This window comes from Lampetra fluviatilis, unplaced genomic scaffold (genome assembly GCF_964198595.1).
Source record: "Lampetra fluviatilis unplaced genomic scaffold, kcLamFluv1.1 SCAFFOLD_663, whole genome shotgun sequence".
In the NCBI taxonomy this organism is placed as follows: Eukaryota; Metazoa; Chordata; class Hyperoartia; order Petromyzontiformes; family Petromyzontidae; genus Lampetra; species Lampetra fluviatilis.
The window spans coordinates 39,956-55,000 of NW_027620798.1; the positions used below are offsets into that span (position 1 = coordinate 39,956).

General features: G+C 57.7%; 1 protein-coding gene across 1 annotated transcript in view; it reads left to right on the top strand.

Moving 5' to 3' along the window:
* Positions 1–1,035: 1,035 nt before the first annotated feature.
* LOC144954392 (DDB1- and CUL4-associated factor 13-like) overlaps positions 1,036–15,045 on the top strand; it is a gene marked incomplete at its 3' end in the record, with an annotated part of 16,978 nt that continues 2,968 nt past the window's right edge. Inside the window, exons 1-6 of the mRNA XM_078884895.1 lie at positions 1,036–1,282; positions 3,186–3,269; positions 4,421–4,620; positions 6,905–7,012; positions 8,349–8,438; positions 13,556–13,759. Coding sequence (XP_078741021.1) covers positions 3,200–3,269; positions 4,421–4,620; positions 6,905–7,012; positions 8,349–8,438; positions 13,556–13,759 — 672 coding nt within the window. The remainder of the gene's footprint in view (positions 1,283–3,185; positions 3,270–4,420; positions 4,621–6,904; positions 7,013–8,348; positions 8,439–13,555; positions 13,760–15,045) is intronic.

Consider the following 15,045-nt stretch of genomic DNA (forward strand, 5'->3'; position numbering starts at 1 on the left):
CAAGAAGATGAATCCCTGCAGTCTCGAAAGAAGCTTTACATCGAAACTCTATCGATCTGTTATCAATAAATGTTAACACTTATTATAATATAGAGAGTTAAAGCCTCCGATAGTGTTACAGTTAAAGAGTATGCGCCTATCATTACTCTTAAAAACACACTTTATTATTATTAATATTATTGGTTCTTTCGGTAAAGTCACGTAGAAGGGAAGTAATAAAATAATAAAAATAAAACATAATTATTATATTATTTTATTATATTATTTTATTATATTATGTTATTTTATTATATTATTTTTATTATTTTCTTATATTATTTTATTTTCTTATATTATTTTCTTATATTATTTTATTATATTATTTTTATTATTTTCTTATATTATTTTATTTTCTTATATTATTTTATTATTTTATTATATTATTTTATTATATTATTTTTATTATTTTCTTATATTATATTATTTTATTATATTATTTTATTATGTTTCATTATTTTTTTTATTTTATTATTTCCCTTCTACGTGACTTTACCGAAAGAACCAAGAAGATGAATCCCTGCAGTCACGAAAGAAGCTTTAAATCGAAATTTACACTTTATAATTATTACTATTATACGAGAAACAGCGTCACGCCTCCAGTAGTTTGACAATTTAAAGATTGTACAACTATCGTCACTTAAGATAAATACACAATTATAACTAAAACGTGAAAAACGACGTCATCACGCAGGGCCGTGACGTCATCACGCAGGGCACGTGACGTCATCACGCAGGGCCGTGACGTCGTCGCGCAGGGGCCGTTACATCGTCGCGCAGGGGACGTGACGTCATCGCGCAGGACCGTTACGTCATCGCGCAGGGGCCGTGACGTTATCACGCAGGGCTGTGCGTCGTCGCGCTGGGGCGGAAATACGTCATCACGCAGGGGCCGTGACGTCATCACGCCAGGCCGTGACGTCATCACGCCAGGCCGTGACGTTATCGCGCAAGCTCGTGACGTCATCACGCAGGGCCGTGATGTCATCACGCAGGGCCGTGACGCCATTGCGCTGGGGCGGAAGTGACGTCATCACGTTGACCCGGAAGTGCTGTCCACTCTCCCACGTGTGCCACAGAGAGCAATTTAAACGTTAAAAGTGTTCAACTTTAGAGCTCCATTATCACTCAAGATCACTAATTATTACGACAGAGAGAGAGGCAAAGCCTCCAGTAGTCCACCACTCGTACAATCATCGTCACACTAGACAGCAGACAGAGCCGCAGAGAGGATTATCAACGTACGGTAAGCAGTTAAAAGTGTTCAACTTTACGTCGTGAGAGAAGTTATACTGCTGCTAATACTGCAGCTACTACTGCAGCTACTACTGCTGCTACTACAGCTACTGCTGCCGCTACTGCTGCAGCTAATACTGCAGCTACTACTGCTGCTAATACTACAGCTACTACTACTGCAGCTACTATTGCAGCTACTACTGCTACTGCAGCTGCTACTGCAGCTACTATTGCAGCTACTACTGCTACTGCAGCTGCTACTGCAGCTACTACTGCAGCTACTATTGCAGCTGCTACTGCTACTGCAGCTGCTACTGCAGCTGCTACTGCAGCTACTATTGCAGCTACTACTGCTACTGCAGCTGCTACTGCAGCTACTACTGCAGCTACTATTGCAGCTGCTACTGCTACTGCAGCTGCTACTGCAGCTGCTACTGCAGCTACTATTGCAGCTACTACTGCTACTGCAGCTGCTACTGCAGCTACTACTGCAGCTACTATTGCAGCTACTACTGCTACTGCAGCTGCTGCTACTGCTGCTACTGCAGCTACTACTGCAGCTACTACTGCAGATAATACTGCTACTGCTGCTACTACTGCTACTGCAGCTACTACTGCAGCTACTACTGCAGATAATACTGCTACTGCTGCTACTGCTGCTACTGCAGCTACTACTGCAGATAATACTGCTACTGCTGCTACTGCAGCTACTACTGCTACTACTGCAGATAATACTGCTACTGCTGCTACTGCTGCTACTGCAGCTACTACTGCAGCTACTACTGCAGATAATACTGCTACTGCTGCTACTGCTGCTACTGCAGCTACTACTGCAGCTACTACTGCAGATAATACTGCTACTGCTGCTACTGCAGCTACTACTGCAGCTACTACTGCAGATAATACTGCTACTGCTGCTACTGCTGCTACTGCTGCTGCTACTGCAGCTACTACTGCAGATAATACTGCTACTGCTGCTACTGCAGCTACTACTGCAGCTACTACTGCAGCTACTACTGCAGCTACTACTGCAGATAATACTGCTACTGCTGCTACTGCTGCTACTACTGCAGCTACTACTGCAGCTACTACTGCAGCTACTACTGCTGCTAATACTACAGCTACTACTGCAGATAATACTGCTACTGCTGCTACTACTACTGCTGCTACTGCAGCTACTACTGCAGCTACTACTGCAGCTACTACTGCTGCTAATACTACAGCTACTACTGCAGATAATACTGCTACTGCTGCTACTACTACTGCTGCTACTGCTGCTACTACTGCTGCTACTACTGCAGCTACTACTGCAGCTACTACTGCAGCTACTACTGCAGATAATACTGCAGCTACTACTGCAGCTACTACTGCAGATAATACTGCTACTGCTGCTACTGCTGCTACTACTGCAGCTACTACTGCAGCTACTACTGCAGCTGCTACTGCAGCTGCTACTGCAGCTACTACTGCAGCTACTACTGCAGCTACTACTGCAGCTACTACTGCTGCTACTGCTGCTACTACTGCTGCTACTACTGCAGCTACTACTGCAGCTACTACTGCAGCTACTACTGCAGCTACTACTGCTACTGCTGCTACTGCTACTACTGCTACTGCAGCTACTACTGCAGCTACTACTGCAGCTAATACTGCAGCTACTACTGCAGCTACTACTGCAGCTACTACTGCTGCTACTACTGCAGCTACTACTGCTGCTACTACTGCAGCTACTACTGCAGCTACTACTGCTGCTACTACTGCAGCTACTACTGCAGCTGCTACTGCAGCTGCTACTGCAGCTACTACTGCAGCTACTACTGCAGCTACTACTGCAGCTGCTACTGCAGCTACTACTGCTGCTACTACTGCAGCTACTACTGGCGCTAATTAGTGGTGTGTGTGTGTGTGTGGAGGTGTTGTTGTCAAGATGAAGGTGAAGATGCTTTGCAGAAACCCGGACGAGTACGTTCGAGAAACTACCAAGGACATCCAGAGAGGTGACAAGGGGTTGAGGGAAGAGTAGGCCAAGTACAGCGGCGGCGGTGGTGGTGGTGGTGGTGATACGACTAGTACTGATGATGATGGAGGTGGTGATGGTGGTGATGGTGGTGGTTGTGGTGATGGTTGTGGTGGTGGTGGTTGTTGTGGCGGTGGTGGTTGTGGTGGTGGTTGTGATGATACTAGTACTGATGATGGTGGTGGGGGTGGGGGTGGTTGTGGTGGTGGTGGTGGTGGTGGTTGTGGTGATGGTGGTGATGGTGGTAGTGGTTGTGATGGTGGTGGTGGTGGTGGTGGGGGTGGTTGTGGTGGTGGTGATGGTGGTGGTGGTGGTGGTGATGGTGGTGATGGTGGTGGTGATGGTGGTGGTGATGGTGGTGATGGTGGTGGTGGTGGTTGTGGTGGTGATGGGTGTGATGATACGACCAGTACTGATGATGATGGAGGTGGTGATGGTGGTGATGATGATGATGATACTACTGATGATATTGATTATGATGATGATTTTACTACTGATGATGATGACACTACTAGTGCTGACACCACCACTACCACCACAACCATCACCACTACCACCACAACAACCACAACTACCACCACATCCACCACATCCACCACCACTACCACAACCACCACTACAACCACCACCACTACTACCACCACCACAACCACCACTAAAACCACAACCACCCCCCCCCACCCCCCTTACCACCCCCACCCCCCCTACCACCCCCCCCACCACACCTCCCCCCACCCCCCCTCCCCCCAATCACCACCCCCACCACTACCCCCCCCACTCCCCCCCCACCCCACCCCCCCTCCCCCACCCCCCCCCCACCCACCACTCCCCCCACTACCCCCCCCACTCCCCCCCCCACTCCCCCCCCCACCACCCCCACCACCACTCCCCCAGCAGTATAAAAGCCCACCACCCCCACTCCCCCCACCACCACACCCCCCCCACCACCACTACCCCACCACCACCACCCCCACCAAACCCCCCCCCCCCACTCCCCCCAACCCCCCGCCACCACCCCCCCCACCACCCCCCCCCCCCACCCACCCCCCACCCACCCCCCACCCCCCCCCCCCACCCACCCCCCCACCCCAGCAGTATAAAAGCCCACTGCTGCGCCTCCTCTCCCCCCAGTGCCCCGCAGCTACGAGGTGGCGAGCCACCCTCTGGAGCTTCCCCGCGAGTACACGAGGGCGCTCAACTCGGTCAAGGTGCAGAGGCTGCTGGCCAAGCCGCTAGTGGGCTCCCTGGGGGGGCACAGAGACTCAGTGAGCGTGCTCGCCACTCACCCACTCAGCGTGGTCACCCTGCTGTCCGGAGCCTGCGATGGGGAGGTGGGTGGGTGGGTGGGTGGGTGAGTGGGTGGGTGGGTGGGTGGGTGGGTGGGTGGGTGGATGGGTGGGTGGGTGAGTGGGTGGGTGGGTGACTGAGTGAGTGAGTGGGTGAGTGACTGAGTGAGTGAGTGAGTGGGCTCCCTGGGGGGGCACAGAGACTCAGTGAGCGCGCTCACCACTCACCCACTCAGCGTGGTCACCCTGCTGTCCGGCGCCTGCGATGGGGAGGTGGGTGGGTGGGTGGGTGGGTGGGTGAGTGAGTGAGTGAGTGGGTGGGTGGGTGAGTGGGTGAGTGAGTGAGTGAGTGGGTGGGTGAGTGAGTGAGTGGGTGGGTGGGTGGGTGGATGGGTGGGTGGGTGGGTGAGTGAGTGAGTGGGTGAGTGAGTGAGTGGGTGGGTGAGTGAGTGAGTGGGTGGGTGGGTGGGTGGGTGGGTGGGTGGATGGGTGGGTGGGTGGGTGGGTGAGTGGGTGGGTGGGTGGGTGAGTGAGTGGGTGGGTGGGTGAGTGAGTGAGTGGGTGGGTGGGTGGGTGAGTGAGTGGGTGAGTGAGTGACTGAGTAGGTGGGTGAGTGAGTGACTGAGTGAGTGACTGAGTGAGTGAGTGACTGACTAACTGAGTGAGTGGGTGGGTGGGTGGGTGAGTGAGTGAGTGAGTGGGTGGGTGGGTGGGTGGGTGGATGGGTGGGTGGGTGGGTGAGTGAGTGAGTGAGTGGGTGGGTGAGTGAGTGAGTGGGTGGGTGAGTGAGTGGGTGGGTGAGTGAGTGACTGAGTAGGTGGGTGAGTGAGTGACTGAGTGAGTGACTGAGTGAGTGAGTGACTGACTAACTGAGTGAGTGAGTGGGTGAGTGGGTGGGTGGGTGGGTGAGTGAGTGAGTGGGTGGGTGGGTGGGTGGATGGGTGGGTGGGTGGGTGGGTGAGTGAGTGAGTGGGTGGGTGAGTGAGTGAGTGGGTGGGTGAGTGAGTGAGTGAGTGGGTGAGTGAGTGACTGAGTAGGTGGGTGAGTGAGTGACTGAGTGAGTGACTGAGTGAGTGAGTGACTGACTAACTGAGTGAGTGAGTGGGTGAGTGGGTGGGTGGGTGGGTGAGTGAGTGAGTGACTGAGTGACTGACTGAGTGAGTGACTGACTAACTGAGTGAGTGAGTGGGTGAGTGACTGAGTGACTGAGTGGGTGACTGAGTGAGTGACTGAGTGAGTGACTGAGTGGGTGGGTGAGTGAGTGACTGGGTGAGTGACTGAGTGACTGAGTGAGTGACTGAGTGAGTGACTGACTAACTGAGTGAGTGAGTGGGTGAGTGACTGAGTGAGTGAGTGAGTGGGCTCCCTGGGGGGGCACAGAGACTCAGTGAGCGCGCTCGCCACTCACCCACTCAGCGTGGTCACCCTGCTGTCCGGCGCCTGCGATGGGGAGGTGGGTGGGTGGGTGGGTGAGTGGGTGGGTGGGTGGGTGGATGGGTGGGTGGGTGGGTGGGTGGGTGGGTGGGTGAGTGAGTGGGTGGGTGGGTGGGTGGATGGGTGGGTGGGTGGGTGAGTGAGTGAGTGGGTGGGTGAGTGACTGACTAACTGAGTGAGTGGGTGAGTGGGTGAGTGGGTGGGTGGGTGAGTGGGTGGGTGAGTGACTGAGTGACTGAGTGAGTGACTGAGTGAGTGACTGACTAACTGAGTGAGTGAGTGGGTGGGTGAGTGGGTGAGTGGGTGAGTGGGTGGATGGGTGAGTGGGTGGGTGGGTGAGTGGGTGGGTGGGTGGGTGAGTGGGTGGGTGGGTGGGTGAGTGAGTGGGTGGGTGGGTGGGTGAGTGAGTGGGTGGGTGAGTGGGTGAGTGGGTGGGTGGGTGGGTGAGTGGGTGGGTGAGTGGGTGGGTGGGTGGGTGAGTGGGTGGGTGGGTGAGTGGGTGGGTGGGTGGGTGGGTGGGTGGGTGGGTGAGTGACTGAGTGAGTGAGTGGGTGACTGAGTGACTGGGTGAGTGACTGGGTGAGTGAGTGAGTGGGTGAGTGAGTGGGTGAGTGAGTGAGTGGGTGGGTGGGTGGGTGAGTGAGTGAGTGACTGAGTGGGTGACTGAGTGAGTGAGTGAGTGGGTGAGTGGGTGGGTGACTGAATGAGTGGCGAGTGAGTGACTGAGTGAGTGGATGAGTGAGTGAGTGGGTGAGTGGGTGACTGAGTGAGTGACTGAGTGAGTGGGTGACTGAGTGAGTGACTGAGTGAGTGACTGAGTGAGTGACTGAGTGAGTGGGTGACTGACTGAGTGACTGAGTGGGTGACATGTTGAACAATGTGTCTGTGTGTGTAGGTGAGGCTGTGGAATCTGGCTCAACGTGAGTGGACACGCAGCCTGCAGGCTCACTCAGGCTGTGTGCGAGGCCTGGTCACTCACCGTACCGGGGAGACTTTCTATACAGTGAGGTTACAGGAGCTGCTCACCACTCACTCACCACTCACCCACTCACTCACCCACTCACTCACTCAGTCACTCACTCAGTCACTCACTCAGTCACTCACTCACTCACCTACTCACCCACTTACTCACCCACTCAGTCACTCACTCACTCAGGCTGTGTGCGAGGCCTGGTCACTCACCGTACCGGGGAGACTTTCTATACGGTGAGGTTACAGGAGCTGCTCACCACTCACTCACCACTCACCCACTCACTCACCCACTCACTCACTCAGTCACTCAGTCACTCACTCACTCAGTCACTCACTCAGTCACTCACTCACTCACCTACTCACCCACTCACTCACCCACTCAGTTACTCACTCACTCAGGCTGTGTGCGAGGCCTGGTCACTCACCGTACCGGGGAGACTTTCTATACGGTGAGGTTACAGGAGCTGCTCACCACTCACTCACCACTCACCCACTCACTCACCCACTCACTCACTCACTCAGTCACTCACTCACACACTCACTCACCCACTCACTCACACCCACTCACTCACCCAATCACTCACCCACTCACTCAGTCACTCACTCACCCACTCACTCACTCACCCACTCACTCACCCACCCACCCACCCACTCACTCACTCACTCAGTCACTCACTCAGTCACTCACTCAGGCTGTGTGCGAGGCCTGGTCACTCACCGTACCGGAGAGACTTTCTATACGGTGAGGTTACAGGAGCTGCTCACCACTCACTCACCACTCACTCACCCACTCACTCACCACTCACTACTCACTCACTCACCCACTCATTCACTCACCCACTCACCCACTACTCACTCACTCACCCATCCACTCACCAACCCACCCAATAACTCACTCACCCACCCACCAACCCACTCACTCACCACCCACCCACTCACTCACCCAGCCACCCACCCACTCACTCACTAAATCACCTGTGTGTGTGTGTGTGTGTGCCTGTGTGTGTGTGTCTGTGTGTGTCTGTGTGTGTGTGTCTGTGTGTGTGTGTCTGTGTGTGTGTGTCTGTGTGTGTGTCTGTGTGTGTGTGTCTGTGTGTCTGTGTGTGTGTGTGTCTGTGTGTGTGTGTGTTTGTGTGTGTGTGTGTTTGTGTGTGTGTGTGTCTGTGTGTGTGTCTGTGTGTGTCTGTGTGTGTCTGTGTGTTTGTGTGTGTGTGTCTGTGTGTGTCTGTGTGTGTCTGTGTGTGTGTCTGTGTGTGTGTCTGTGTGTGTGTCTGTGTGTGTGTGTTTCTGTGTGTCTGTGTGTGTGTGTGTCTGTGTGCGTGTCTGTGTGTGTGTCTGTGTGTGTGTGTGTGTCTGTGTGTTTGCAGGTCGGCGATGATAAAACCATCAAGCAGTGGAGAATGGAGGCACCTGAACCTGGTCAGGCAGAGGAGCCACTCCACACCATCGTGGGGAAGGTGACTCACCCAGTCACTCACTCAGTCACTCAGTCACTCACCCACCCACTCACTCACCCACCCACTCACCCACTCACTCACCCACCCACTCACTCACCCACCCACCCACTCACTCACTCACCCACCCACTCACCCACCCACTCACTCACCCACCCACTCACCCAGTCACTCACTCACCCAGTCACTCACTCACCCGCCCACTCACCCACTCACTCACTCACTCACCCACTCACTCACCCACCCACCCACTCACTCACCCACTCACTCACTCACTCACCCACTCACTCACCCACCCACTCACCCACCCACTCACTCACTCACCCACCCACTCACTCACCCACCCACTCACTCACCCACCCACCCACCCACTCACTCACCCACTCACTCACCCACCCACTCACCCACCCACCCACCCACTCACTCACCCACCCACTCACCCACCCACCCACCCACTCACTCACCCACCCACTCACTCACCCACCCACTCACCCACCCACTCACTCACCCACCCACTCACCCACCCACCCACCCACCCACTCACCCACCCACCCACCCACCCACCCACTCACTCACCCACCCACTCAATCACTCACCCACCCACTCACCCACCCACCCACTCACTCACTCACCCACCCACTCACCCACCCACTCACTCACCCACCCACCCACTCACTCACCCACCCACTCACTCACCCACCCACCCACTCACCCACCCACTCACCCACCCACCCACTCACCCACCCACTCACCCACCCACTCACCCACCCACCCACTCACTCACCCACCCACTCACTCACCCACCCACCCACCCACTCACCCACCCACTCACTCACTCACTCACCCACCCACTCACCCACCCACTCACCCAGTCACTCACTCACCCAGTCACTCACTCACCCGCCCACTCACCCACTCACTCACTCACCCACCCACTCACCCAGTCACTCACTCACCCAGTCACTCACTCACCCGCCCACTCACCCACTCACTCACTCACTCACCCACTCACTCACCCACCCACCCACTCACTCACCCACTCACTCACTCACTCACCCACTCACTCACCCACCCACCACTCACCCACCCACCCACTCACTCACTCACCCACCCACTCACTCACCCACCCACCCACCCACTCACTCACCCACTCACTCACCCACCCACTCACCCACCCACCCACTCACTCACCCACCCACTCACCCACCCACCCACTCACTCACCCACCCACTCACCCACCCACTCACCCACCCACTCACTCACTCACCCACCCACTCACCCACCCACCCACCCACCCACCCACTCACTCACCCACCCACTCAATCACTCACCCACCCACTCACCCACCCACCACTCACTCACTCACCCACCCACTCACCCACCCACTCACTCACCCACCCACTCACCCACCCACTCACCCACCCACCCACTCACCCACCCACCCACTCACCCACCCACCCACTCACCCACCCACTCACCCACCCACCCACCCACTCACCCACCCACTCACCCACCCACTCACCCACCCACCCACTCACTCACCCACCCACTCACTCACCCACCCACCCACCCACTCACCCACCCACTCACCCACCCACTCACTCACTCACTCACCCACCCACTCACCCACCCACTCACCCAGTCACTCACTCACCCAGTCACTCACTCACCCGCCCACTCACCCACTCACTCACTCACCCACCCACTCACCCACCCACTCACTCACCCACCCACCCACCCACTCACTCACCCACCCACTCACTCACCCACCCACCCACTCACCCACCCACCCACTCACCCACCCACCCACTCACCCACCCACTCACCCACCCACCCACTCACTCACCCACCCACTCACTCACCCACCCACCCACCCACTCACCCACCCACTCACTCACTCACCCACCCACTCACCCACCCACTCACCCAGTCACTCACTCACCCAGTCACTCACTCACCCGCCCACTCACCCACTCACTCACTCACCCACCCACTCACCCAGTCACTCACTCACCCAGTCACTCACTCACCCGCCCACTCACCCACTCACTCACTCACTCACCCACTCACTCACCCACCCACCCACTCACTCACCCACTCACTCACTCACTCACTCACCCACCCACTCACCCACCCACTCACTCACTCACCCACCCACTCACTCACCCACCCACCCACCCACTCACTCACCCACTCACTCACCCACCCACTCACCCACCCACCCACCCACTCACTCACCCACCCACTCACCCACCCACCCACTCACTCACCCACCCACTCACTCACCCACCCACTCACCCACCCACTCACTCACTCACCCACCCACTCACCCACCCACCCACCCACTCACTCACCCACCCACTCAATCACTCACCCACCCACTCACCCACCCACCCACTCACTCACTCACCCACCCACTCACCCACCCACTCACTCACCCACCCACCCACCCACTCACTCACCCACCCACTCACTCACCCACCCACCCACCCACCCACTCACCCACCCACTCACCCACCCACCCACCCACTCACCCACCCACTCACCCACCCACCCACTCACCCACCCACCCACCCACTCACTCACCCACCCACTCACTCACCCACCCACCCACCCACTCACCCACCCACTCACTCACTCACTCACCCACCCACCCACCCACTCACCCAGTCACTCACTCACCCAGTCACTCACTCACCCGCCCACTCACCCACTCACTCACTCACCCACCCACTCACTCACCCACTCACTCACTCACTCACCCACTCACTCACTCACCCACCCACCCACTCACCCACCCACTCACTCACTCACTCACTCACCCACCCACCCACTCACTCACTCACCCACTCACTCACCCACCCACTCACCCACCCACCCACTCACTCACCCACCCACTCACTCACTCACCCACCCCACTCACCCACCCACCCACTCACTCACTCACCCACCCACTCACTCACCCACCCACTCACCCACTCACTCACTCACCCACCCACTCACCCACCCACTCACCCAGTCACTCACTCACCCAGTCACTCACTCACCCGCCCACTCACTCACACTCACTCACCCACTCACTCACCCACCCACTCACTCACCCACTCACTCACTCACCCACTCACTCACCCACCCACCCACCCACCCACTCACCCACCCACTCACCCAGTCACTCACTCACCCAGTCACTCACTCACCCACCCACCCACCCACTCATTCACCTACTCACTCACCCACTCACTCACCCACCCACTCACTCACCCACTCACTCACCCAGTCACCCTCTCACCCACCCACTCACTCACCCACTCACCCACTCACCCACCCACTCACCCACTCACCCACCCACTCACTCACCCACCCACTCACCCACTCACTCACCCACCCACTCACCCACCCACTCACTCACCCACCCACTCACCCACCCACCCACCCACTCACCCACCCACTCACCCACCCACTCACTCACCCACTCACTCACCCACCCACTCAACCACCCACTCACTCACCCACTCACTCACTCACCCACCCACTCACCCACTCACTCACCCACTCACCCACCCACTCACTCACCCACCCACTCACCCACCCACTCACCCACCCACTCACCCACCCACTCACGCACCCACTCACCCACCCACTCACCCACCCACCCACTCACCCACTCACTCACCCACTCACTCACCCACCCACTCACCCACTCACCCACCCACTCACCCACTCACCCACCCACTCACCCACTCACCCACCCACTCACCCACTCACCCACTCACCCACCCACTCACCCACTCACTCACTCACCCACCCACCCACTCACCCACCCACTCACTCACCCACTCACTCACCCACTCACCCACTCACCCACCCACTCACCCACTCACCCACTCATCCACCCACTCACCCACTCACCCCACTCACCCACCCACTCACCCACCCACTCACCCACTCACTCACCCACCCACCCACCCACCCACTCACCCACTCACCCACCCACCCCCACCCACTCACCCACCCACTCACCCACCCACTCACCCACTCACTCACCCACCCACCCACCCACCCACTCACCCACCCACCCACTCACCCACCCACTCACCCACCCACTCACCCACCCACTCACCCACTCACTCACCCACTCACTCACCCACCCACTCACCCACTCACTCACCCACTCACCCACTCACCCACCCACTCACCCACTCACCCACCCACTCACCCACCCACCCACTCACCCACCCACCCACCCACTCACCCACCCACCCACTCACCCACTCACTCACCCGCACCCACCCACTCACCCACCCACCCACTCACCCACTCACTCACCCACTCACTCACTCACCCACTCACCCACCCACTCACCCACTCACCCACCCACTCACCCACTCACCCACCCACTCACCCCACTCACCCACCCACTCACCCACCCACCCACTCACCCACCCACCCACTCACCCACCCACCCACTCACCCACCCACCCACTCACCCACCCACCCACCCACCCACCCACTCACCCACTCACTCACCCACTCACCCACTCACTCACCCACCCACTCACCCACTCACCCACTCACCCACTCACTCACCCACTCACCCACCCACTCACCCACCCACCCACTCACCCACCCACCCACCCACCCACCCACTCACCCACTCACTCACCCACTCACCCACTCACTCACCCACCCACTCACCCACCCACCCACTCACCCACCCACCCACTCACCCACCCACCCACTCACTCACTCACTCACCCACCCACCCACCCACTCACCCACTCACTCACCCACTCACCCACTCACTCACCCACCCACTCACCCACTCACCCACTCACCCACTCACTCACCCACTCACCCACTCACTCACTCACTCACCCACTCACTCACCCACCCACTCACCCACTCACTCACCCACTCACTCACTCACCCACCCACTCACCCACCCACCCACTCACCCACTCACCCACCCACCCCCACTCACCCACTCACCCACTCACTCACCCACTCACCCACCCACTCACCCACTCACCCACTCACCCACCCACCCACCCACTCACTCACCCACTCACCCACTCACCCACCCACTCACCCACTCACCCACTCGCCCTCTGCGTGTGAAGGGAACCTTCGCTGGGGTGGACTGCCACTGGTCTCAGGACATCTTCACCACTTGTGGAGGAGGTGGAGGTGGTGGTGGAGGTAGAGGTGGAGGTGGTGGAGGTGGTGGAGTGGTGGAGGTGTGGAGCGAGCTCCGCTCGACCCCGTTGAGGTCCTACAGCTGGGGCAGCGACAGCGTCACCTGCGTCCGCTTCAATCCCGTAGAGGTGAGATCCTATAGAGATCCCGTAGAGATCCTATAGAGGTCCTATAGACCTGTAGAGACCCCGTAGAGATCCTATAGAGACCCCGTAGAGATCCTATAGACCCCGTAGAGATCCTATAGAGATCCTATAGAGACCCCGTAGAGATGCTGTCTCCCCGTGTCTCTCTCCCCGTGTCTCTCTCCCCGTGTCTCTCTCCCCGTGTCTCTCTCCCCGTGTCTCTCTCCCCGTGTCTCTCTCCCCGTGTCTCTCTCCCCGTGTCTCTCTCCCTGTGTGTCTCTCGCCGTGTCTCTCTCCCCGTGTCTCTCTCCCCGTGTCTCTCTCCCCGTGTCTCTCTCCCCGTGTCTCTCTCCCCGTGTCTCTCTCCCCGTGTCTCTCTCCCCGTGTCTCTCTCTCTCCCCGTGTCTCTCTCCCCGTGTCTCTCTCCCCGTGTCTCTCTCCCCGTGTCTCTCTCCCCGTGTCTCTCTCCCCGTGTCTCTCTCTCTCCCCGTGTCTCTCTCCCCGTGTCTCTCTCCCCGTGTCTCTCTCCCCGTGTCTCTCTCCCCGTGTCTCTCTAACCGTGTCTCTCTCCCCGTGTCTCTCTCTCCCCGTGTCTCTCCCGTGTCTCTCCCCGTGTCTCTCTCTCTCCCCGTGTCTCTCTCCCCGTGTCTCTCTCTCCCCGTGTCTCTCCCCGTGTCTCTCCCCGTGTCTCTCTCTCTCCCCGTGTGTCTCTCTCTCTCACCCTATCTCCCCGTGTCTCTCACCGTGTCTCCCCGTTTCTCTCTCTCCCGTGTCTCTCCCCGTGTCTCTTTCCCCGTGTCTCTCTCCCCTTGTCTCTCTCCCCGTGTCTCTCTCCCCGTGTCTCTCTCTCTGTGTCTCTCTCCCCTTGTCTCTCTCTGCGTGTCTCTCTAACCGTGTCTCTCTCCCCGTGTCTCTCTCTCCCCGTGTCTCTCCCCGTGTCTCTCCCCATGTCTCTCTCTCTCCCTGTGTCTCTCTCTCTCCCCATGTCTCTCTCCCCGTGTCTCTCTCCCCGTGTCTCTCTCTCTGTGTCTCTCTCTCCGTGTCTCTCTCTCCGTGTCTCTCTCCCCGTGTCTCTCTCTCCGTGTCTCTCTCCCCGTGTCTCTCCCCGTGTCTCTCACCGTGTCTCTCTCTCTCACCCTGTCTCCCCGTGTCTCTCATCGTGTCTCCCCATGTCTCTCTCACCGTGTCTCTCCCCGTGTCTCTCATCGTGTCTCCCCATGTCTCTCTCACCGTGTCTCCCCGTGTCTCTCTCCCCGTGTCTCTCTCCCCGTGTCTCTCTCCCCGTGTCT